Source organism: Mya arenaria, chromosome 6, assembly GCF_026914265.1.
Source record: "Mya arenaria isolate MELC-2E11 chromosome 6, ASM2691426v1".
NCBI classification, from domain to species: Eukaryota; Metazoa; Mollusca; class Bivalvia; order Myida; family Myidae; genus Mya; species Mya arenaria.
In genome coordinates this window covers 78,613,010-78,640,525 of record NC_069127.1, presented here as the reverse complement: position 1 = coordinate 78,640,525, position 27,516 = coordinate 78,613,010, and the positions used below count along the sequence as shown (strand labels likewise).

The window sequence follows — 27,516 nt, the reverse complement described above, 5'->3', positions numbered from 1 at the left end:
ATACTTGGACAAACAGCTCGAAAAGGGCAAGTACGATACGATGGTCCCACTTTTGGACTAAAGGTTCACGCTAAGGCTTATTGTATGGTCCTACAAAACAGGTATATATACAGCTTCATGCATGTAACTACGTACCTGTTTGCTTATAAATGTAGAAAATCGTGATACTCTCTAGATTTGAGCAAACAAAATCCAGCCATTTCTTGAAAATTGAAATTATCTAATCCACTCGAACCTAATTCAGTTTTAAACTTATAAAAGGCAAAATTCTAACTTCTGTCTGGACCATGTTGACTCTCTGTTCCCTCATTTCCATGACCATGTCAAAAATGTTGATGTGGTCATCGGAACTGAACTTGGGAGAGTTCAGATACTCTTGCAAGTGATCTATGGCGATGTAAGAGCCCGTCCTGCCTACGCCAGCACTGAAATATAAACATGATTGGAGGATAATATTACAACTATAGTCAAATAAATGTCATCATTACATAACTGCAAGGCCAACAACTGTTAAGTATTTTCGAATGATTATACAAAGAGTTCCTTTGTAAGTAAAAAACCCTTAAAACATAAAGAAATAGATGTATAGATTTAAAACTTTAATTGACAGTAATGTTTTGTAGAACGATTTTCTGTTATTGTGTGCATACACGATTCCCAACAACAGTGTAATGACAACAACTGGTAAGTGTTGATAAAAACTCATTAAACATATTTTGTTTTTAAATTTGAAGACGATTCCTGAACACGAATGGTGATCTTGTCAATGTTTATGACAATGAGAAGTTTGTTTGTTTGTTTGTTTGTCTCTTTTAACACAATGCTTACCTGCAATGGATAACCATAGGACTGGTCATATCGTGGGGCACGTGACCTCGAACTGTGCGCACAAATTCAATGAAATGTTCAACTTCCACGGCAGCCGTGAAATCCATAAAGTCCAGGTAGTGGAATTGCAGAACTTTCCTAGTCTTCGTTAGCTAAAAATTTAATAAAGCAGTAATGCAGTGTACAATTGTTTAAGTAACACTGACGGCCTTAATGGTTCTGTTATATAGATGACTACATATCGGTATACAGCAGTTAATAAATCAAAAATGCAAATCAAATTCAATTACACTAAAACTACAGTAAGATTTGCCCCATTATCGAACTTATATATTGTCAAATATATTGTGTCCAAAATTATTCAAGATTGATGAATACATGAATGTACTGTGTAAACAATGTTAAATATGTCATTCTTTTGTTTTCGCCAAGTTCAGTAATTCATGACTAATAGTTTAATTTTTTCTTGGGTAATTACCCTTGATCAACTTATCCTATTTGCCCCATAATCGAACTTGGCCGATATCCTGTGGCCATAAACTTTGGATCAGTTTCTGAATAAAAAGCGATCAAAAAAGTGAAATAGAAAAATAGTAATGCTTGGCTTATATAAGTATTATTATTATCATTATTTTAATAAAAATACATATTATTTAAAAAAAAAAAAAAGAAGCTTGCAACATGGGGAGCATTACATCACTGGCGTGAGAGATGTCGAAGATGTTGATATTGAACTTGTTCATGTTGGTTATCGAGGTCGGGTTGACCACAACATCTCCGTATTGCTTTGCCTCTTGGACAGTGTCCGGCCAGTACATCTCACATTTTACCTGTAGACAGAGAAATTCAATTGTTATCATTGGTAAGGCCATTCTATCAGAACAGGCAAGTGTTCGAGAAAATGAAAGTCGCCTTAGTGCTATGTAGTCGTCAACGTCGTAAGCCAGCGGAAACAATTTTATTAACCATCACTGGAAACCTGTTGGTACTTTGTTCCATTATTATAACACACATGCACGCACACACACACGCACGCACATACACCATTAAAGCCACCACCACTTGTTTTTTGCTTTCATCATAAATGGTATATATTTTGTGTTAGCGATTTCAAAGGTTCCTGTGAAATAAGCAGACCTGTTTATTAAGAATGAACAATGTTTTAATGTATCCGATGTACAAATAAGCTTATCATGTCATCCGACCATAGGCAATAATAATTAACGTGCATCCCTGGATAACCCATATAATGTTAGTATCCTTCAAATAGCATGTTGCTTACTTTTTTTAAAAGTCAAATCAATAAGCTTAAAGACATTTCAGATAAAGTTATGGAATTTTGTATTTTTTGTGCTTTAATTTAATTTAAATCGGAAGTTAAATGGTCAATATCCAGTGTTTAATTGTCAAAAGAGCTTGATGGCAATAGTTTTATCAGTTTTAATTTTAAATAATCTTCTACTACACTTTAATGACTAACAAAAAGAATGGGGTCAGGAGGCACATGATTGTACATATGATACTTAAATACTTAATACAATGAAATGTTCAGGGACAAGCCAAGTAGTCGAAAATTCAAAAATAAAATATGTTTAGGGTACAAGGCAAGGGCACAAACGACAATGAACTAGAGACACAAACATTGTTAACATCACATTCAGAAATACAGACACCAAAAGCAAACTTACACTACATACACAAATACCAACACCACAAATTTATCACAAAAATGAATGCAGCCAATGAGAACAGGCAGATATGAATAAATTCCAATAAAAAATATTCTTACTCTATTTCCCTCCTTGCATTGTGTTAACATTACGATCACCATGACGTTCTGTTCCCACACCATTCGCCAGAAGTCGTCGATTGTTCCGGGCAACGGACCTTGGGTTGCTATGAACTCCCGTTGATGGTGAAAGCCCTACAACACATGGTGATTTTTAGATGACTCAAAGAAAAGTTATCGTTATGTTTTCATTCAACTAAAACTAAGAAGTCTTTGCTATTTCATTATAAGTAACAAAACAATAATCATCTAGTTTCATAAGTTATAACTCCATAAAAACTGTTGACAGAATAATGCAAAATAATGCTTAACCATCACCGATTTAGTGCGTATAGCTTTAAAGTATGTTATAATATTAAGTATAAATATATACTTTATTTAACATCAACACATACGATTTTAAAAAGAAAATCTAAAAATGCAAACAAAAGAACAAAGCATTTCTTCATGTTGTTTTTAAATATATATTTCAGAAGGTAGGTAAGAAGTGAATAAAACGCAAAGCATACCTATCCATGCAATAATGCCATTTTCAAAGTTTATCACATTTTAACACTTTTGGCTGATTATAAGCTTATACCTGGCATCCAAACATTTCGGAAGGACATATGTATACAGAATGTTATAGAGACAGATACAAAAATGTGTGCTAAATACAGGAGATTTACCAATAGAACCTGTAAGACTTGAATACTGTCTACATAAAAATGCGTGTTATTGATTGTATAGACATTACAATTGGTGGCAAATGAACCGGAGTACTTGTGATTCTGTAAATGATGCATTCCAGTAATCTAGTATATACTCTAAGCAAGATGCAACCGAGACTAGACTAGCAGAGCTTTAAAGTCCACCAGCGTTTCAACTTACAGGCATATAGTTAGCATTAATATAGTCTGATTCTGGGTCATCGTCATCCAACTGTTGAAGATTGACCCGGCTATGGTCGACTTGAGTTAGTAATAATATAACTTCGTTAGACAATAACGGTGCATGAGTGTTAAAGGTAAGGTAAATACAATTATCTTCATATTTACTAAAATGACATAATTCACAAACGACATTTGATCTAATACGGGCACTTTGCTTGTATCAAAATTACAATGGGCAGGTTATCAATTGAATAAAACATACTAGAGTAGGTACACAATAAGACTGTTGTTGGTACAGAGGTTATGGTACAGTCCAAATTAAATCTTCTTATTTCCAGCTAAGTGCTCGAAGCCCACTTTGTGAATATATTTCTTTACTTATTTCAATAAAGCTCAGTGAATTCAAGGGTTATTGTCGTTTATTTGTATACAAATTGAAAATTTCATTCTTGACAAGTGACATGTTCAGTTGCTCTTTGCCAGAATACGTATTATATCACTTGCCAAATAATTTGTAGCATTTTATGTAGATAGTGGATAATATGTATATCAGTTTTCACTCAACATTGTGTTAACAAACTTTTAAGTCCCGTATGAGAATAAATATCGTCGGAGCCCATTCGTATACGACTTTATGTATGGTATATGCTTGCACCACATTACTAATATGTACCCACACGTTTAGAAACATATTCACTTTGTACAAATAAACTAAAACAAACAGGGTGTTTGCACGAAACAGTAATTTAAATTGTAAAATAAATGTACTGAAGTCTTCACACCTATTTCTTTTCATCGGGACATTTCTCATCTATGTAGGTATTACATGTGAATGTTAATTAATTACTTACAGGGTAGAATGTTGACCCATCTGTTTTTGGGCTTGTTTGGTTCAAGGTTGGCAGCCTCGAAGCCTGACCTCACTTCTATTTGACCCGCTCGTCGCTTAATCTCCTTCCATAAATAAAACAAACAACATGTTAGCTTTTACGGTAGCTATTGTGGTTGTAGTTGATAAGGCAACGTTTTAAGATGACATTAAGAACTTCAATACTTTTACGTAATTCAAATCTCCCTGTCGCTTAATAACTAGAATAATATGACAACATTATGGCCAATCAAGTGATTCAGGGCTCAACGCATATAACGATCCCCACATAGAACAGTTTTATAAACAAATATTTCAATATCGAAGGAAAATCACAAATGTCCTCTCTTTAAATGTATGATTGTGGAGACAGTTGTTATCTTATATGAATTACACTCGACCCCATATAGAATCTAGTATCCATAAATACTTAATACATTAAATAGACATCTTTACCGCGAAACCAAGTCGGTGCTTCATATAATTGTGTTATAGTATATACAGTCGTAACAAAAGAGGCATGTACCTCGTACTGATCTGACAGGATGAGATTTGTGTCCCTGTGAAGATCAGCCAGGGCCTCACTGTATGTTGCTATTGGAATGGATCTAAAATGAGTTATTTTTTATGAGTTCTTCAATTGGATAAACCATGATTCAGTATAAAAAGATAAGTTAACAAGTACTGGTATACAAGAATATATCTATAGCACATCAAAAATATAACATTCAGTACAGCTTAACGAAATCATGGTTTGTGTTTCACTCGGAGCGACCAAAAATCAAATAAAAACGATTATAATATTTTCATAATATTATTAAGCTATAAGTGTTCCATAACATATTAGCCATATTCAAAGGTAACGACAATGCAATACACTGACAAAACAACAATATGTAATAACAGACAAGGACCTGTCGAGATCTGCAATCTCTGGAAGGGTTATTAGTACATCTTTCTTGCCCCCTCCAATCAGTTGATTCTTCCACTGAAGTCTGGAAGCATTAAAACATTGTTAAATTTAATGACTTTTCACGGTCTTACTATAATCATATACATTTTTATCCGATGTATTTATGGTCCAGCTTTTAGCTTTCTTTATACATCAAAATATACCGTCTAAGCATTAGGTACTGAACCCAACGCCAGAGTCATTGGAATAATACACGAACGCTTCAGCACAAATGCATGATTTCAAAAATGACGGTAAGGGAATGAACCTACTGTTTTAACAATGTTGGCAAGGACACAGCTTAGTAACTAGAATGAGGTCGAAGTGAATATTGTTGTTATTTATCCGCAAGATAGCTAAAGCACTGTTTAGTCCCCACTCTTGTTACCGTTTCGATAATGTATAGAGAAAAACAATGAAAACACTTACCGATATGGTTCAAGAGACACATTACGAATTAATCTTTATTTCTTTGAACAATGTGCAAATATATAAAACATATGAAACGCTAGTATACTCGCGGTCAATGAAAACGCACCAGAGAACATTCTTATCATAATATGACGTTGATGTGAAGTTCCATTAGAAAACATACAGTAAAATGAGGTTAATGCTATTCTGGAATGTAACTCCTGCAAAATGATGATTTTTACCACCTAAGACGTCGGGGGTAAAAAACTGAAATCCACAATTTCAATATCTAGTATGCCCGCCATTAGCATCTAGGACAGCTTGGTATCTGCGTCTCATACTACAAAAGCGACGTTGTACGCGGTACTGTGGGGAGTATTCCACACTCCTCCTGAAGCGCCTGCACAGACTCGGCCTCTTTGTTGATGACGTGACGTCCACTGTGTACCTGAAGTCCTAGCTAGTCTCAAATATGCTCAATGGGACTCAAGCCCGGAGAGAAGGCAAGCCATGACAAAACATTGATGTTCTGACGTGTCATAAAGTCAGCGGACCCTTGTACTGCCAGGATATGCCGGCCAGACCATGACTGCCTCCTCCCCAGCAAGAGTGTTGTCTTACGCAACAGTCGGCGTACCTTACACACCGTCGACGCCATACCTCACGCTTACCATCAAGCATATCTATGCAAAATCAGGACTCGTCTGTGAATAAGACTTTTTTCCACTTGTTTAGCGTTCATCTTAGATGTTGGCGGGACCACAATTGGCGGTTCCTTCGTCTTTCCGGCGTAACGACATTGCCCCTGTACGCAGCATATGCCCTTATCCCTGCAGCCAGTAAACGTCGACGGACCTGATCGACTGATTCGCTGCTGATTGAATCCGCGTGTCACCCGGGCAGTCTGTACTGATGTCCAGAAGTGGTCTCGTAGATGGGAAAGGACAATATGATGGTCTTCTTGGAGAGACGTCAATCGTTGACGTCCTGGCTGCGGTCGATCTGCTACATAGCCAGTTTCTTTGTGTCTTCTCACTAATCGCAATATAGTCACAATTCATCATTCGTGCATCCGCATGGTACGACATACCACCGGCTACCATATCAATGTCTTCATGACTTTGTGCGTCACTCAAACGTCCCATAGTGTAACTTATAGACAAACGTTTTACTAGCGTATTAACATTCTGGAGTTTAGCTGTGTACTTGTACAATGTATACATGCAGAAAATTCACAAATGACAACAATGCCTGAATTCGCTGTATATATAAATGTGATAACATTTTGGTGCGTTTTCATTGACAGCGAGTATATATAATAACTATGCTGCATTTGCACAAAGCATAACACGCACAGTATGTGCCCTTTGTAGAAACGATGTAAATCAAAATAAAACAAACATTTTATTCAGAAGTGTTCATAATGAATAGTCTATCGTTCATATTGTTAAAACATATAACCTCACTTACGGGTCAATTGCTCCTCGCCACCAAAGAAACAGAAACATACTGATGAGGATAAGGATGGCAATAAGAATGGGCAATGCAATCAAGGCCCCATCCACACCACTATCCTTCGTATCTTGGTATGGTTGTTGGATTGTAAAAGGTCCATAGTGCTCAGACACAGTGCATAAATTGATCGCAGTGCAGGCATAAGCCTTAACCCTGTCAAAAGTAATTTTATTGGCATTACTGTGAAAATGATTTTTTATTAATATAGATAGTGTGATCTGAACATGGGAAAACGTGTGTAAGTCACCTTTTTATTTTTTTAAAAGTTCACGCCAAACCTATCTTTATGAGTCCGAGAAATCCGGGTAAATAAAAGGCATCTCAGGTCCTCTCACAGAAATGGGTTCTTCCAAGAACTAACTCAAAAGTGTGCCTATATTAGCTATCAGCTTTCGTCAAAATCGTCGCATCTCCCCGCATACATTCATATAAAGAAGAATTTCCCTCTTTCTCTCGCAAAAAGAATTACGTAAAAACTAAACTAAATAAAGGCTTTTTTCACTTATGAACAATTCGGTTTACCATAATTCTAATCCACTAGGAAGCGGTCCATTGCAGAACTCTTTAAAATCCTCTTTTGTGCAGGTTCTATTTTGTCCAACTTCTAGCCGAAGTTTACCTATTGGAAAAAATGTTACATTGTTAAATTTAAAAGCGAGTCGTAATAACATTAGATATTAACTTTTAAACGGAAAGAAAGAAAAAGTGAATAACAATATAACGACTTTACCGTTCACATTAGGCGTCAGGTTGAAATTGAATCTATAAACACCCTGATGATTATTCGATGTAAACTTGCTCCAGCTTCCCAAACTCAAAACAGTGTCTCCATTTACTGAAAATAAATTGAACATTCTGCATTAAAACATTAGCATAACGCGACACAATCATTAACAAAGACAATCCACTTTGCTGTCTCAGTGGAATTATATCTAAAACCCATTAAACATACCTGTTCTGACTTCATCTCGTCCGTTTCCTCCTACCATGCCATATGCCATTATCTTCCCTTGTTTTTCGTTCGTGAAGAAATAAGGATCAAGATTAAAAATCACCGATGACGAGGTGATCTCTAATTTCTCAAGAACGGAGTCCATTTTGGGGGGAGCTATTCGATGAAAAGAAATAATTATGGCTAATTGAAACAAGAAAATGTTATAGTAATTGTTAGTATACTAAAACATATTTGTACAAATGTGTACCAAAAATAATTTTAGTAAAAGAACAACAACTGTGAATATAATATGGAAAGCACGAGTAAAGTTTGTTTGTCATTATATTTCATAATAATTAAGACAGTAGAATTAAGGAACAATAAAACAAATGAATGAAAAATGAATTTAACACTGCTGAATCAATGACCGGATTTGCAATCCACCTGGTCGTGAACATACCGCATATTCCCGTCGAAAATGTGTAATTTGCAGGGAATCCCTTCCCGTTTCTTCCAACTGCAAACAGCTGTAATCATATATGAACATTTCTTACCAAATGTGTATAAACCTTTTTGGATCGGGTTAATATAGTTCCGAAAATCACAAGGCCTTAAACGTATCATAGGATCGCTTTTAGAGTAGTAATGCTATAAATAACTGTTCAATCTAAATCGTTTACTGGCCATTTAAGACAAAGGTTAATAGTTATGGCAATTAAAAATTCAGTTTCAAATATAGTTTATATTGACTCTATGATATGCTATCGCCGCAGAGAAGAACACCAGATGTTTGGCAGCATATTCTCGCAAAAATAAATTAGTTTGTAATATATGCAAATTCTTTGTCAAATTATTGTCTTACAAATATTACATAATTTCTAGAAATTAGTTAGGAAAATAATTCAATAAATAGTCTGACCTGCCACTGATATGTCCTTTCAGCCTCGAGATTATCCTGTTCCCATGAAAACTGGCTGTTATTTCGAGCAAATGGTTGAGGGTTAACAACGGGATACGTGAACACCCTGTCATTATGATGGACCGTTTGTACAATATACTGTGTGATATTGGCATGCCTGTCCAGGAGGTTGGGTTCGGTCCAGGTAACCTTGACTTTTGTGGCGTCACATGCGGGTGGTGTATAATTAAAAACTTGTAATGACAACGGTGTTCCTGGGGCTAAAACAAATGCAGAAGTAGTTTTCATTTCAATTCAGCGTTATATATAAATACAATTACAATTGTGCCGTTATGTACATGTACAATTAAATACCTCAAATTTAACGAGCTTCCTTTAACATTATTAAACTCCTAGTAAACGAACATATTAAATTGAAATAACAATTACAATGTATACGGATTGCCATGAGGCTTAAAAGCTGCACTTTCACAGATTAACAGTTTTGACTTTTTCCTTTTTATTTTTGGCAAAGAATCAGCCGATTTTTGCATCCATGCCTTTAAATCAGTCATATAAAAACAGATTTCAATTGTTTGGAAAATTGCCGAAAACCTCATCTTTCTTATAGCCAGAAAACATAAATTTTGGAACGTAAATATGAAACCGCGATCTTATCTTTTGTCGGCTGTCTTATAGCTCTGATGTCCAGACATCAACGCAAAAATGCTCATTCCGCGACAAAAATAAAGAAAGTTGTCAAAACGGTCAATATTTGAGAGTGAAGCTCAAATAATAAGTAAAAGTTAATCAAAATATAACATCCGTTGCAACTAAACTTTCACCAGATTCTTTTCAGCAAAGTATGCGGATTACAGTTTTTAGGGTTTAATCTTTATATAAAGAAGAACTTACCAGATGATCTTTTACAAACAATGCTCAAATATGGTTCTGATATACATACTTGATTCTTGTGTATAGAAAGCCTCAGAAAGTTTTGGTTCACTGATCCCTCCCTTGGTTTTTGCAATGACCTCCACCTTGTACTTCCAAAATTCGCGGAGGTTTCTTATCTCACATCCAGTGCTCGTGTAATCTGGCAAGTGTTTTACGCCAATGATGATTTAAGTGTGTTTGTATATATATACAACAGTTATATCAAATAAAAAAGGTACACATGGGTATTATTTTCTTCAATAAACCGACCGGTCTCGCTTGTAGCTCATAAGGGCTTATAATAAATGTATAATTGCTACCCGTATATATATATATATATATATATATATATATATATATATATATATATATATATCATTCTAGAATGGTGGTCCTTTGGGATTCACAATTTATACCAGACCCTTTTTGTTCTCGAACAATCTTAAGCGTTACAAGATACTGGCATTTATTCATTTAAAATAAAGCTACGCCAAATCCTCTTACGTGCATTGATTTATATCTATATAATATGGTTTAATAAACGTTTACCAGACTGTATTAACTGAATATTTAACTTGATGATAATAACGTGAATAGAGAAAATAAATAATTGGATTTTGAAATAAGGGGAAGCTGAACAAATTTCACAACAGGTGACATAGTTCAAAGAGATAAGAACATGCAACATAAACAAACCAGAAAGAGTATTAAAATGTTTTCATGTCAACATTCTTTTATTTAATATTAAACTGAGAAGTATCATGTAATAGGGAAGTTTAAAGGTGATGTTTTGTGTTTATGATATGCCGTTTGTACAAAAACGAGGATTTCATTTGGTTTAATTTCCGACTAAACTTCACGTCCACACGAATGCCACCAATTGGGTGGCATCTGTTGACATTTCGCAACTTTTTTTACTTCCCCTTGTATGCGACAATAAAAAAGAAAAGTTAAATAGACAGTACATATCACTTGAATTGAGTTAAAGGGCGACTTTTGTAAAGACAGAATGTTTATATGACTGTGGAGGATATTATTTTGTAACTCACTGATATCTTTCTCTGAAAAGTTTTACAAACCACGATTAATGCTGGATGTAGTCGCAATGGAAAACACTTCAGGGAATATGTACATAACAAAAGTAGTAAATTAGTTTTATAATTATGATCGTCTTAAAAAGCCTTAAAAGTGCTTGCTTGTAAAGGGTGATAATGTAAAATCGTTCGCATACGTTTGCAAAAGGCCTTTTTATGGTTCGAAATAAAACACACACAAAAAAAACAAGCAAAAGTGCATATGCTCCAAATCCAACAAGGTGTTTAATAATTGAATTATTCTTTGATCTCACTGACCTTCAACTTCACACCGAGCAATATGTTCCTGTCCTGGTATCGTGCTGTTAGCGACCGCTGTGTAGTTGGTCGGACCTGGGTTAATTTCAGGAATCGTCCATGTCACGTTAATCGCGGTGGGCCCAATATCGCGTATTGTTACAATGCCCACAGGACCCGGTCCTGATGCAATACATATACATATACTTTATGGTTTATCAGAAATTTCATACTAAATGGGTACTTAAACGTTTGATTAATTGTTTCAACCTTGCTATTAAGTTATAAATCACGTCTTATAATAAGATCTTCAGTGAAAACTGCAGTTCAAAGAGAACTACAAGAGTACACCTATTACATGGCCCGAACTCTTTAGTTTGATCATTAGACTGTACACACAGAAATGAATCAGAGTGACCTTTGAAACACATACTTGTTTCAGTCGTTTGTTGCGTGGTATTACTGATTTGCCCGGATCCTGCAGCTGTAAACGGCGTCACCCACATGCTATAGTTTTTATAATGGTCAAGCCCGGATATAGTATAATTCATGTCCTTTTGGTTGACAACAATTCGCTCAGGCAGATCCGAACCACAGTTGTCACCATTGTCCACCTTTCAAATGTTATATATCATAAAATAAACGAATAAATAAAGTAAATGTATTGGAGCTAAAGGACTTACACCTGTGTATCACATATGCATGGCTATGATTTGCTTATTAATGTAGCTGAACAGAAATTAATTATTCAATAGACCATTTTAATCCCGTATTCTAAACATGCACTTTTAAAAAGGATAACGAATATACGTACTAAGCATTGATTATATTATCAACGCTTCTCTTTTTATTTGTATATACATGTTAAGCCAGTCGTTACATGGATGATTTAAATTGTTCACAGTACATTGTCCACAACACATCTCAAGTAAGTAAAGGTAATCCTTATGCAATGGAAGAATTCCATTTTACTCAAACAGCTTTACTAAAAGTAAAACATAATTTAATTATCATAAAAATAAAATAAATAAGCGTACACTTCCGTTCGAATCTGCTTTGATGACGACTGAGCACATCTTGTTCCCTGTATACCACTGAACCTGGTACTTTATGATATTTCCATTCGGGACAGGTGGACGTGACCAGATCAAGGTAATGGTTGTGTTGGTTGCCTGTGTATTCAGTACAGTGATATTCCCGGGTGCTGCGGAAAATATTTAAAAACTTTATCATCATTATTATTATTATTATTATTTTTTATTATTGATACGTGTGCTTGTCTGTAGTACTAAGCAACTTAAAGCTGCACTCTCACAGATAAACCGTTTTTACAACTTTTTTTATTTTTTGTCTTCGAAAAGCAAATTTTTGCGTAGATATCTGCAAACCAATGATAAAAGATTGCTGACAAAAGATCAAATCGCAGATTTGCATATTTCCGTTCGAAAATTAATGTTTAATGGCTTAAACCGTTACTTACGGTTTAAGAAAAATGCAAAAAGCATTAATTTTTGTACTGCAATATAAAAATCTGTGATTTAATTTTTTGTCAGCAGTCTTGAATCATTTTTTTCCATATAATTTTGCAAATAATGGCTCGTTCCAGGACCAAAAAAAGTTGTCAAAACGTTCAATCTGTGAGAGTGCAGCTTTAATATGTATTTTCGAAATAAATAATTCCAATTATATTGTATACATGATATATATTTTGATAATGTCAATGAAACATATGTCTGTTGTTACCGCTTACAACTCAATTTTAAAGATACTTACTTGATTCATTACTTCTTGCGACAGCAGAACTAGATCTTCCCGTGAACATCTGGTTAACAGCAGCAACAGAGAAGTTATAAAATGCTCCTGGAAAAGAGATGAGTTAATGTAAACAATTAATGAATTACGGTATAACATTATTTTAAAATTTCAACTTAATTTTCAGTACGGCAACACTTGCGTTCATTTTACATGAAACGGTCGACTTTTTGTGACCTCCGTAGGAGGTGCTTCGCAAGTAAGACCTTGGCCATATGTTAACCACGAATTAAAACAGCGCGATAAATTTCTTGATCAACGCGAAAATTATGACAATTCTAATCGTAATTGCCACAAATAATAAAGTAGTGAAATAGGGATAATGTAAATATAAAGATTGAGTTTTTATCTTCAGTGCTTTTATGTTGTATGTACTCTCGACTTCGATATTGCAAATTATCCAAGAAGCGCTGACGCTTCATGTATTTACAAAATCGCGGCCGACTTGCATTAACGCACGAAATAAATCTTTAAAAGAATACTAACTGTTATTGATTGTGTACTCATGTTTCATTCCATTTATATATATATCAAGTTTATAAAAATATCCATGTTTTCTTCATTTATTTAATAAACAACATATCTAAAGATAATTTTTTTGACGTATTGGGTCATGTTGGGGTATTCACGTTAACAACAAAAACAAATGTTCAGCAAGCGATAGTACTTAAACAAAATTATAAGAATGTATAAAACTTAGATTATGAAACCGTTTTGAAAATATGCAAAAGTAGGGTTGAAGCACGAAACCACGCAAAACAAAGATCGCTTTTTGCTCCTCAGGACTCATTTCGCTGACGACGTCAAAAATATCAAACCTAAAACATAACGCCCTGACTCTGCAGACAGTACCTGCAAACGGAAGTGACAAGTTGGTTTCAACGTTTCCAATCAATGCGATTTCCGGGCCTGTTTTGTTAGTGCAGTTTGTTCCGAAGTATGACTGGTCCCTATAGTGCTTGTAAACATAGCACACCGTGTAGGCAGAGATCATCCCATTTGGGTGTTCAGGAGATTCCCAATTTAACTTTACTTCCTTTTCACCTAGAACTTCAACTGTAAGGTTAAGTGGCTCACTTGGTTCTGAAATTCACAAAACAAATAAAAAAAGGTTTTCATGGAACAAAATTTGAAATAAAAACAAATCTGTTCTTGTTTCGAAACACGTTGAACTTGTGTTTTAATCAACACATGCGGTTTATTAAATAGCCGGAAATAAAGAAGTGATATTATAGTTGAAATTAATTATCGCTATGTTACCGATGTCTGGGAGTGTTATTGATCCATGTTGATTTTTATGTATTATATATTTATGACTGTGATAAAATATGAATGGGTTGAATTACTATTTCAATTAAATAATGTAAAATCAATCTGTAGTATTTACTATTTATGAATACTTTAAACACAATATCCTATGTATTACTAACGTCTATAAAAATATCCATGTTTTCTTCATTTATTTAATACACAGTATTATAATTTGTTATTTGACATTTGTATTTATTAGGACTCATGTACAAGTCGAAAGAAAAACTTATGTCTGTCTGTCTGTCTGCCTGTCTGACCGTCCGTCCGTCCGTCCTTCTGTCTGTCTGTGTTGATATACTTTATAAATAACGAAGGTATGATTCAGATGTGTAACATTGACTTACTATTTTTTGTGTTAGTAACCGTGGTTGATCAATCAGAAACAACGTGAGATGGTAGAAAGAGTTATTTGTACAATTGGTTGTATACGATATTAAAAGCGATTTATATATTTGAAATAAAAACAAAAACATATTGATTTAATCGAAAAAAAATACAGGTATATGATTGAAAAACAAATAAAAAATATACAAACCACTTGATTGCGTTGTAAATGTGTCCAATGTTGAAGCGCTAGATTTGTTCAAACTGTATGCAAATATTGTTATATTGTATTCTGTCCCGGCTGTCAAATTGGTTACTGTTGTGAAATTCGCACCGTCAGATGTTTGGGTCGAAAAGACTACCTCACCACCTGACTGTTTAACGTTGACAGAGTAATAATCCACACACCCTTCACTTGGGTCCCAACAAAGAGTCACATTTGGTGCCTCAAAAACTCCACAAAGAGTTGTGTTTAATTGTCCAGGGCTTTCAGGAACTAAACAAAAATAATAAAAAGTTAACAATTTAAAGAGACTTGTTTTGCAAAACAATCTCAAACTCGATGATGCAAGTACAACATTGCAAAGGTAAAGCAAAATCAGTTATACCATTTACAGCAGACAATGAATAGTTCACAGTCTTTAAAACAGATATAAGCATCATGTCAAACCATTTATTACCAGCTTTTATCAACTTTTGTCTTCTACTCTTGCAAACTGTTACTTTATGTTTGTACAAATACTGAATACAAACAAGTACCTTAAAAATATTCATTACTATACCTAAAGAGGCAGAGGTAAGCACAAAGCCCTCAAATGTTCCACTTTGGACCTTCACTTTGACGGTATAGTTACATCCAGGTTCGAGACCAGCGCAGGTTGCATTTTTAGCCTGTCCTACATCACAATCGGCATTATTTGCAACAACTGTGACGTTTACTTGAGATTCTTGTATGGCTGGATTCTCCCATGACAGTGTGAATGAGGTTACATCTGTGCTAATTATGCTTATTTCCGTTGTGTTCAACACCGTCTCTGTAGTTAAGATAAAACTAAAACTGTTCAAAAACAACATACAAGCATACATCATGTACTATCATGTATATTATGATTAATGACTAGACTTCTGAGTTCTTATGTGACATATGTAAGAAACAAAATGAAACAAACCCGGCAATTGTAGGCGCCTGTTGTTCTATTGTATAGAAAATCAAACCCTTTTGTTTACTTCCTTCCTTAGTCAATTGTTAATTATTTCAAGTTTTCAAAGAAAATATAGTTTTAACTATAACTACACAATTTGAAAGCAAATTAAAGACTCTGCAAACCTCTAATTGTATAGCATTAACGCTTAGTACGTTGGAGCATGGCCCTTCAAAAAGGCGAGGCTTTACAATTTGAACTTTCAGAAAGGCGAGGCTTAACAATTCGATACAATTTTCACTGTCATAAACGTGAGGCTTTACAATTTGCTCATTAAAAGTGACTTTAAAAGTGATTATTGCGCATTTAAAAGGTAAAGGTTTCAAAATTACACTTTAAGACCGTAAAGGTTTCACAATCTGCCCTTCTTAGGAGGAAATATTTGAAAATTGCAGCTTTAAAAAGTAAAGCTTCACAATTTGCACTTCTCTACAGTGAAGCTTTACAACTTGGCATTTTAAGGATGAAGCTTCACACTTCGCACGTTTAGAAGGTATAGCCTAGTGTTTGGAATCGGACAGAAAAATTATTATCGATAATCGGTTAATGAAACCGATCAATGATTGATTATTAATCGATGCAATCATTATTTAATTATCTTTGGTCATTATATTTAAGACATACAGATACAGTGCTAGCACCAGTTTTAAGCACCAATGTTCCCTTACAATATTGTTTGTAGATTTCTTTGTAGTAATTACATTATTATTCAGAACGCGACTATCTTTTAGTATTTATAAGTTATCAGTCAGTAACAAGTACAAAAAGCATTTGAATATTCTATATGTTTTACAAGAACAGTTTCTTTCAGAAAACTGAGAAAACTTAATTTTTACATGGTAATGCACCAGTCAATTGTAACCACGCCCCCCCCCCCAGGTCCGGGGAATAGCGGGGATTTGACTTTCGTTCCAGCCAACCCCGGGTAAAATCCCCGCATTGCGGGGACGAACTGGTGGTAATATCCCCGCCAAATACCCCCGCCCCAAGGGACCCTAGGTAAGACCCATTCCCTGCTATAATATATGCGAAGACAAAACCACCGCATTCACCCGGCACTGCGGGGACACCTGAAAGGTAAAAACACGGCCCATTTCCCCGGCTATCCCTGATAAACCCCCGGACCTGGGGGAGGGGGCGTGGTTACAATTAACTGGTGCATAAGAAGTAAACAGTAAAACGTTTTAAAAATAACTTTATAACCACAAACATGAGAAGTTGAGAACCAATCGTTTAGCAGTTAAATTACAAAGAAAATTGTAAACAGGTACTGTAGTGACTAACTGACTTGATAAGTATATGAGTACATAACTTATCATAGTAAGACCTTAACATTTCAACATAAACCATTCAACTGAAAGAGTGGTACGTTTAAGTCCGCTGCAAATAGATCGCGTAGTAATCTTATTTAGTAGTTAAAATTTATGACTTAACTCTTGGGAATCGTAATTATGTTTGCAATAATACACTTCACTGGCAATCAATTTAAACTGAGAGCAATGAATACAACTCTTAAACACTACAATTAATTTATGCTTTTATTCAAAAAAATACGGACTACTTCAACAGATATACCGGCATACATCCGAGGTTGTTTTTGAAAAAATGGCCGAGGAGCTCCGAATGCAACATAAACTAGCATTAACCAGAAATAAGTAAATTAGTCGGTAGCAGTTACATCCCTTGTTTCTATAATCGATAATAGAGAAGCATGTATTTTCCTTTTGATAAATGTGTAGCCACTTTTCCGCATTATTTCTTCCTTCTGATAGTTACAACCCACAGCCTGGTTATTGTAGTTATTAGTATACTGTTGTATAACCTTTTATCACATGTATGTATGTGCTAAGTGTACCAATAAACTTGTAAACTTGTAAACTTGATTGTTCAAATTTCACTATCGATTGTCGCCGACTAGGGCTCTTCCGATCAATTGTCGATTGCAATCGATCATCGGCACAACACTTGTATAGCCTAACAATTTGCATTTAAAAATGAGTAAGCCTTACATTTGTTCATTAAAAATTAAGCGATGCATTAAAACTCGCTCTTTTAAAAAGTAAAACTTTTCAATTCAAACCTAATAGTGTATGTTAACCTTTGAACATGTGAAACAGCTCATGCCGGCATGAAATGTAAACCAATAAGTATCTTTAACTTACTGATCAATACCATTTACAGCATGCACATCGCCGGATACCTATGACTGCCACATTCCGTTTTACTCGACTATTTAGCAGAATGGAAAGTAGCTCGTATTCAACGATAGTATTCATGGCAAACAATATTATTTCTATTATGCATATCTTATTAAATACGAGAATTTTGCATAGTTACCATTTAGACAAGCTGTGCTGTTGATCGGAAAGTGTCCCGTGCTGCACGTGCAAATTCCCTCGAAGCACACCACCTGTCCATCAACACCATTACCACACCATTCATTATCCGAACTCTCATTACCATGCCCACTGCAGTTGCTCCCAATTGTTATTGCCGGTTCTGGCTTTTGGGTACCGTTAGTTGTGTCAGATTGCGTAGTTGATGTAGTTGTTGGTGAAGTTGCAGTTTGGTTTGAAGGCGCTTGTGTTATCGTTGTTAGTGTTGCTGTTGAAGATGCGGGTGTCTGTGTTGGCGCTTGTGTGGGCGGTGCTGTTGTTGATGGTGTAGCTGCCATTGGTGTGGTTGTATCATTTGTCGAAACCTTAGTTGACACCGTGCTCTTTGTTGTTGTAGCCTCTAACACCCGTACCTGTTCCAAGAGTATTGGACATTCTGATATCAGATGAATTCCGGTAGCATCAGAATATGTAAATGTTTAAAAGCTACGTTACATGCTCTGAATTAATGATAGACGGAAATTATTTTCGCTATAAACATTCACGATTTTGTGATCGCTAGATATTATATATCATTTTGATCTTAAGTAATTCTAAGCTTAATGAAATCTACATGTGTTTCCCTCCTTTCATTGTGATGTTAGACGTTAGGCTGACTAGATAATAATTGTTGACTTATTGTTCTCAAGTATTTCAAGTATAGGCACTTCAAATTCAATTCATTTTTCACAAGGGATTGCTTTACTACGGAAATAAATGTAGGATGTATAAACGTCCTCTCATAAATTACAGCCTGCACTGTTGCATTATGGTTATATTTCCTAAGTTTCAACACAAAGACTGTTGTCATAATTAGGTTGATTTGCTACTGTACAAATATATTGGCTTTTATGCTTTATAAAATCTTTTGTTTACTTTGATTATTTTATCTGTCTACTTAGCTGCGCTACGTTTCATTTCAAACTTATTCACACATTTACAATTTTACACTTCATAACTCTTTAATTTTATAATACTATTCACACTAATAAAAAAATATATGATTCAACTCTTTGCTCATTGCATACTTTATTACTAATATTACTTTGCACTATATTTGTTCTGGTGCTCTACAATGTATACTCTGTTTTATTTTCTAGTTTATATTTTCTTTACTCTAAAAATACAACCTTATATCCATAAAAGTAAAACTATGTCATTTAATTTGTTACAAATTACAAACATCATTATCTATATTTACATTATAGCTTTAATAAATACGTTTATTCATTGTTAACCAAATTGACAACCAAGTGCATCAGAGAAACCAATTACAAACTTTAAAATGAGTATTGCATAATATTAAAGATGCACTCTTACTCCCAAAAAAGATGTACCACAATCAATACAATTGTTTTAATTTTCCGAAAAGGGTGAATAATTATCGAAAACAATGGTTCTTATGAAGGATACCGTGATTAATATGAAAGAAAGATGCATCAAAACACGGTAATTCTACTATATGATAGTTGATCACTGTAAATATTTTGTCCAATATCCAAATGTTCTAAAAAAATCTTCATTGATCCTGGGTGATTTATGTCCTCAGAATTAAATTAAAATGAAATATTGAATTCCTGTATGAGCACTTTCTATATTTTCAAGAACACTTTCAAATAAACGCCAACACAAAGTTGAAATGAAACCTTCTTATACTTCATAATGTTCTAGCACTAATTCAAAATAAGCTAACATTTAACACTTCCATTCTTGAAGAAAAAGAAAGGTTTTATGTAATAGAGCTTTCTTTTAAAAGTACATGTTATAGATAGAATATTGAAAATAAGTATAACAATTGCATAACACAATGTTATGTAACACGATATGAATAATATGTACATGAAATATTAATTAACATATACTAATACCATTCAAACTAAAAGGACAAACGCACAAGTCGAAATTATGAATGAAATTACCCTGTTTAGGGTATCTACTAAAATAACAGACTGAGCACTAATGAAACTGGTAACTAATGGTAATTCAACATACTATAATCGAGGCGATGAATATGCAGCTAAATTATGTATTATATGTTTAATTTCTAAATAACGTTCATGCAATAACAAAATTCCATCTCAGAAAACTTTGATGTGTGTAAGAAAATGAGGGGATTGTGAACACTGAATACAACAATTGGTGAATGTAAAGAAGTCAAATAAGCTTCAAAATGTTGAATATCAAAAACAAGAGCAATGCACTATTTATTCTATTGAAGAAGCTCTGGTGTATGTTTAACTGTGAAGAATGACAAACTGGATGTACATTCCCAATAATGTCCTCTGGTTCAATGCAGGATCTGCACCAATGTCGCTGGCGTCTACAGCCATATTGTTTTCAAAACTCTGGCGCCAAGAGAACTGGTGAATTTTGCTTAAATGCATAGTTAAGCCTTCTATAAGTGCCACCCCACCCTACTGTGTATAGAACACAACCTCTGTTTATTGATCTTCATCTTCTTGCCTTGATCCCTTTTATCAGATCTCCAATCTGAGTATCCTGCTGTGCAGTTTTGGAAGTTTTATTATACGTCCCTGAGCCAATAAACGAATACACAGAAAATTGGCCCCTACTGTGACACCAGTGCAATTAGCAGGAGATGCACAGCAGGGGATTATCATGCCAAACATTCCTTTAACTAATCCTTTAAGAAAGGATAATTTAACTGTCAAAATGATAGATTGAAAGCCATAGTCAATCTATCAAAATCATTTTTTGACAGTTGTCATTCTAAATAATCCTATATTAAGCAAAATTCAGGGTTCGGGAATTAAAAAGATTTTCAGATCTTCCATTAATATCAAGCAAATGAGTAGTCTTTTGTATTTAAGCATAGGCAAATCAGCAATAGCCTTGACCTTGCCTTCTATATGTCTGACTTGACCCTGTCCCTCAACACTACTGAAATTACTGGTGCATGACGGAATTCACTTTTAAGCCAGTGTGTGTTACAAAAGCTGACATCTACTTAGCTCTGTAAGTGGAACTTGCCAGAATCCGTCGAGAAGATCAAATTTAGTATAACACGTTGTCTATGCAATCATCCATTCTCGCTATAGGAAGTGAGTTCATTTGAGTCACATAATTCACTTTATGGTGGTATGTGCACATGCAGTAACCAAATCTGAGGTTAAATGAATGTCATGGAGATGGACACTAACACATCCACACTCTACTCCCTGGATAAGGACACTCGTTCCAGATGAATTCTTCCTAGAAATTGGCACAGTATCTGCTCAAATAAGAGGCTGAGAGCTCATGTATCTCTTTATATTTTAATAGAAGCAGTAGGTGGGTGTAGGTAGCACTGTACCTCATTAAAAAGACATGACTATTTGCACCTAGTTTCGGCCCAATTGAGTATCAAATATAATTATATTACAGCAAATATGAAACAAAAGATATTAATTTAACCTTACAATGAAATTTCAAACCCCAGAAGAGCCCCAAATTTATTTACGACCATCAAATAAAAAAGGAGAAACCATCAACATATTTTTTTTTTTTAAAACACACAATTAAAACACATTAAAACATATTGACAGATCCCGGTGTTTTAAATGTCCACAGAAATAAATCCACATCAAATATTGAACAAAATATATGAGCACCATCTGTATCTAACAAGATGTTCAGTGAAACTACCACAGAGAAATTCTCACAGATCAAAGGCACCGGTGAAACTGAAATTAAGTTCTATTTTATTCTCCTTCCAAGACCAAAGAAGTTTGCCACTGTATACCAAAAAAAGGAATGTTCGAGAATATACTTCAAAAATCCCCAAGAACTTGCTCTCGAATTCAATGAAAATCTTATTTATTCAAAAACTTCAATAGAAAACTCTAGAACATTTTAAACAAATTCTGATTAGTGCATTTCAAAAATACAATGTAGGAAAAAATAGGGGTTTTTTTTCAAATGAATCATGAGCACCAATCAATAAAGATAATAATTTAAACAATAAAATGCTAATTTAAAATACGTATACATGCAATCTACACTTTAGCCATTTTTAAAACTCTACACCTTATACATGTTTCAATACTTTAAACAAATATGAAGCACTCTTAACTTGACACATGTAATACTACCATACACGTTTCATGCTTGATTTCTCTATACGTTAAAGTTGTTTAACTCCTCTATACGTTGTATGCTTGATTGCTCTATACTTAATACTTGTTTTACTGCACTGCACGTTGTAAGCTTGATAACTCTAGTGGTTATGCTTGTTTTACTTCTCTACACGTTGTATGCTTGATAACTCTAGTGGTTATGCTTGTTTTACTTCTCTACACGTTGTATGCTTGATAACTCTAGTGGTTATGCTTGTTTTACTTCTCTACACGTTGTATGCTTGATAACTCTAGTGGTTATGCTTGTTTTACTTCTCTACACGTTGTATGCTTGATAATTCTAAAGGTTATTCTTGTTTTACTTCTCTACACGTTGTATGCTTAATAACTCTAAAGGTTATGCTTGTTTTATTACTCTGCAAGTTGGATGCTTGATGACTCTAAAGGTTATTCTTGTTTGACTACTCTGCACGTTGTATGCTTGATAACTCTATACGTTATACTTGTTTGACTACTCTGCACGTTGTATGCTTAATAACTCTATACTTTATACTTGTTTGACTACTCTATGCGTTGTATGCTTGATAACTCTATTCTTTATACTTGTTTGACTACTCTATGCGTTGTATGCTTGATAATTCTATACGTTATACTTGTTTGACTACTCTGCACGTTTTATGCTTGATAACTCTATACGTTATTCTTGTTTGACTACTCTATGCGTTGTATGCTTGATAATTCTATACGTTATACTTGTTTGACTACTCTGCACGTTTTATGCTTGATAACTCTATTCTTTATACTTGTTTGACTACTCTATGCGTTGTATGCTTGATAATTCTATACGCTATACTTGTTTGACTACTCTGCACGTTTTATGCTTGATAACTCTATACGTTATACTTGTTTGACTACTCTGCGCGTTTTATGCTTGATAGCTCTATAAGTTATTCTTGTTTAACTACTCTATATATTGTATTTTTAAAAACTTTATACCTTATACTTATTCTACAACTCTACACGTTGTTAGTATGATAACTCTATACGATATACATTGTACTTGTTTTACTTCTCCACACGTTGTATGCTTGATAACATTATACGTGGTACTTGTTTTACCACTCATACGTTGTATGCTTGATAGCTCTATACATTATACTTGATTTACTACTCTACATGTTATATATACTTGATTAATATACACGTTATCTATGTTTAACTCTTGTACACGTTATATCTTTGACTACGTTATACTTTATATATGTTTTTTCTACTCTACACGATATATCTGTACAATTTTCACATATGTTACTACTCTACACTGCATACATTTGACTTCTGTGACATTAGACATGTTTCCAGACCGTTCATGTTATAAGGTTCTTTTCACAATATACATATTGTACTATGTTTTAAGTTATTTACTTGCCAGCTCTTCATTGTATACATGAGCAATCGACTACTTTACAGTTGTGCTACTGTACAAATTATATACACTATTCTACAGTACATTTTTACACGTTTTATTAATGTACATGTTATATCCTTGACTGCTCTACCCTCTTAACATGTCTATCTACTCTTCATGTTATATACTTGACTGCCCTACACTCTGTACATGTCTATCTACTCTACATGTTATATTCTTGACTGCCCTACACTCTGTACATGTCTTTCTACTCTTCATGTTATATACTTGACTGCCCTACACTCTGTACATGTCTATCTACTCTACATGGTATATTCTTGACTGCCCTACACTCTGTACATGTCTTTCTACTCTTCATGTTATATACGTGACTGCCCTACACTCTGTACATGTCTATCTACTCTTCTTGTTATATACTTGACTGCCCTACACTCTGTACATGTCTTTCTACTCTTCATGTTATATACTTGACTGCCCTACACTCTGTATATGTCTTTCTACTCTTCATGTTATATCCTTGATTGCCCTACACTCTGTGCATGTCTATCTACTCTTCATGTTATATACTTGACTGCCCTACACTCTGTGCATGTCTATCTACTCTTCTTGTTATATACGTGACTGCCCTACACTCTGTACATGTCTTTCTACTCTTCATGTTATATACTTGACTGCCCTACACTCTGTACATGTCTATCTACTCTTCATGTTATATACTTGAGTGCCCTACACTCTGTACATGTCCATCTACTCTTCATGTTATATACTTGACTGCCCTACACTCATAACAAGTCTATCTACTCTTCGTGTTATATACTTGAGTGCCCTACACTCTGTACATGTCTTTCTACTCTTCATGTTATATACTTGACTGCCCTACACTCATAACAAGTCTATCTACTCTTCGTGTTATATACTTGAGTGCCCTACACTCTTTACATGTCTTTCTACTCTTCATGTTATATACTTGACTGCCCTACACTCTGTTCATGTCTATCTACTCTTCTTGTTATATACTTGACTGCCCTACACTCTGTACATGTCTTTCTACTCTTCATGTTATATACTTGACTGCCCTACACTCTGTACATGTCTTTCTACTCTTCATGTTATATACTTGACTGCCCTACACTCTGTACATGTCTATCTACTCTTCTTGTTATATACTTGACTGCCCTACACTCTGTACATGTCTTTCTACTCTTCATGTTATATACTTGACTGCCCTACACTCTGTACATGTCTTTCTACTCTTCATGTTATATCCTTGATTGCCCTACACTCTGTACATGTCTTTCTACTCTTCATGTTATATACTTGACTGCCCTACACTCTGTACATGTCTTTCTACTCTTCATGTTATATACTTGACTGCCCTACACTCTGTACATGTCTATCTACTCTTCTTGTTATATACTTGACTGCCCTACACTCTGTACATGTCTTTCTACTCTTCATGTTATATACTTGACTGCCCTACACTCTGTACATGTCCATCTACTCTTCATGTTATATACTTGACTGCCCTACACTCTGTACATGTCTTTCTACTCTTCATGTTATATACTTGACTGCCCTACACTCTGTACATGTCTTTCTACTCTTCATGTTATATACTTGACTGCCCTACACTCTGTACATGTATTTCTACTCTTCATGTTATATACTTGACTGCCCTACACTCTGTACATGTTTTTCTACTCTTCATGTTATATACTTAACTGCCCTACACTCTGTACATGTCTTTCTATTCTTCATGTTATATACTTGACTGCCCTACACTCTGTACATGTCTTTCTACTCTTCATGTTATATACTTGACTGCCCTACACTCTGTACATGTCTATCTACTCTGCATGGTATATTCTTGACTTGTTTACGTTTTATTCATGTTTTATTAATCTTCACTTTATACATAATTTATTATTCTTCACGTTAGATACTTGATTACTTTCACTTTATTTAATACATGTTTTACAACTCTATACTTTATACATGTTTTACTACTCTATACTTTATACATGTTTTACTACTCTATACTTTATACATGTTTTACTACTCTATACTTTAAACATGTTTTACTACTCTATACTTTATACATGTTTTACTACTCTATACCGTATACATGTTTTACTACTCGATACTCTATACATGTTTTACTACTCTATACCGTATACATGTTTTACTACTCTATACTTTATACATGTTTTACTACTCTATACCGTATACATGTTTTACTTCTCTATACTTTATACATGTTTTACTACTCTATACTTTATACATGTTTTACTACTCTACGCTTTAAACATGTTTTACTACTCTATACTTAATACATGATTTACTACTCTATTCTTAATACATGTTTTACTATTCTATACTTAATGCATGGTTTACTTCTCTATACTAAATACATGTTTTTCTACTTTATACGTAATACATGTTTTCCTAATCCATGCTTTTTATGATAATAAAATTGTATATCTTCATTCAGATTGGTTTATATACAAAAGACTGAGCTTAGGTACTACATAAGTTGTATTTCCCTAATAAGTGTACGTATAATTATGCATATGTTTTTTTCAATATTTGTGTTTAAGGTGCATTTTATCATTGCTTGATATTGTTTATTTCTAATTGCTTTTTAATTAAACACTTAGCTACAGAACCAGACATGGGCTATCTATCTTCTATATCACGCCATTGATGTTATAAATGCTTCGTAAAACAGACCCGCCTGATAACTGTATTTAAACAGTGGAATTTACGGCCTTTTATTGCTCATTTGAAGGTTTCTTTACAGTCAAATGTAAACTTTGATTTTAAGCAGCAGTGTGTTAATCAATTTGTTGGTCTTCATGATTTGTATATGTTCAACAAAACCTATAGCATATATATATATTAAGGACGAAACATTTAACGAAACATTATACGTCTCAATGAAATGATAGAATGGTTGCATGTTTTTTCGAAGTATCAAATTCAGCATTTATTTCCCATTAAATTCATAAGTATTTGGATTTTTAACAGCGTTGTCGTAACAATAACACAATAAAAACTACCGGGACAAGCCCAGAGGTCGAAATTTCAAAACTAAACCCTATTTAGAGGCACGAGGTTAGAAATAACGTGGCTCCACTTAGCACTATGCCACATATTCTTCTTAAGTACGTTCACGTTTTTATGAATTTTACAGTAAAAAATCAATTTATATTTGCAAAAGCATACTTACATTAATTATAAGAACTGCTAGGTGCACTAACACCTTGGAAAACGGCCATTTGGGTCGTTTGAAGACATTCATCTGAAAAAAATGTTGGTATCACAACATCAAATGCATAATGAGTGGATAAAAACGTAGTTGAACAACATCATTTGAAGACAATGAAAAAGTAAACAAGAGGCACACGCGGGCCTATGCTCTACTGGCAGATTTTTTCTGGTCATTTTCTATCCAAAGCATGTACGTATGGGTAAGTCATGCATGGGCAGATCTGGAGGGATCTGTGATATAAGTCAAGATGTAGCTACTGTATACGTTTAGTAAGCATCGATTAATGAATGGAGGCTGTATTGTGTCCTCAAGTTGAATTATAGCAATGTTGGCAAGTTCAAGGGCCATCATACATTTATGAACGGGCGGATGTGGCTGGTAT

At 34.4% G+C, this 27,516-nt stretch overlaps 1 protein-coding gene across 6 annotated transcripts in view; it reads right to left on the bottom strand.

Moving 5' to 3' along the window:
• The window catches only part of LOC128236866 (phosphatidylinositol phosphatase PTPRQ-like), a 33,823-nt gene that overhangs the window by 4,801 nt on the left and 1,506 nt on the right, over nucleotides 1-27,516 (bottom strand). For 5 of the 6 annotated variants that reach the window (XM_052951995.1, XM_052951990.1, XM_052951992.1 and 2 more), the window contains exons 2-26: nucleotides 27,093-27,164; nucleotides 18,321-18,732; nucleotides 15,564-15,815; nucleotides 14,993-15,277; nucleotides 13,999-14,229; nucleotides 13,108-13,194; nucleotides 12,372-12,538; nucleotides 11,768-11,948; nucleotides 11,356-11,517; nucleotides 11,053-11,064; nucleotides 10,032-10,163; nucleotides 9,089-9,348; nucleotides 8,630-8,696; nucleotides 8,188-8,343; nucleotides 7,966-8,070; nucleotides 7,758-7,854; nucleotides 7,191-7,388; nucleotides 5,272-5,352; nucleotides 4,884-4,965; nucleotides 4,341-4,443; nucleotides 3,488-3,567; nucleotides 2,618-2,752; nucleotides 1,524-1,658; nucleotides 829-980; nucleotides 275-425 (exon numbers count right to left, since the gene is read on the bottom strand). In XM_052951995.1, coding sequence (XP_052807955.1) covers nucleotides 275-425; nucleotides 829-980; nucleotides 1,524-1,658; nucleotides 2,618-2,752; nucleotides 3,488-3,567; nucleotides 4,341-4,443; nucleotides 4,884-4,965; nucleotides 5,272-5,352; nucleotides 7,191-7,388; nucleotides 7,758-7,854; nucleotides 7,966-8,070; nucleotides 8,188-8,343; nucleotides 8,630-8,696; nucleotides 9,089-9,348; nucleotides 10,032-10,163; nucleotides 11,053-11,064; nucleotides 11,356-11,517; nucleotides 11,768-11,948; nucleotides 12,372-12,538; nucleotides 13,108-13,194; nucleotides 13,999-14,229; nucleotides 14,993-15,277; nucleotides 15,564-15,815; nucleotides 18,321-18,732; nucleotides 27,093-27,164 — 3,795 coding nt within the window. The remainder of the gene's footprint in view (nucleotides 1-274; nucleotides 426-828; nucleotides 981-1,523; nucleotides 1,659-2,617; nucleotides 2,753-3,487; nucleotides 3,568-4,340; nucleotides 4,444-4,883; nucleotides 4,966-5,271; nucleotides 5,353-7,190; nucleotides 7,389-7,757; nucleotides 7,855-7,965; nucleotides 8,071-8,187; nucleotides 8,344-8,629; nucleotides 8,697-9,088; nucleotides 9,349-10,031; nucleotides 10,164-11,052; nucleotides 11,065-11,355; nucleotides 11,518-11,767; nucleotides 11,949-12,371; nucleotides 12,539-13,107; nucleotides 13,195-13,998; nucleotides 14,230-14,992; nucleotides 15,278-15,563; nucleotides 15,816-18,320; nucleotides 18,733-27,092; nucleotides 27,165-27,516) is intronic. The other variant, XM_052951991.1, reaches the window with a different exon arrangement.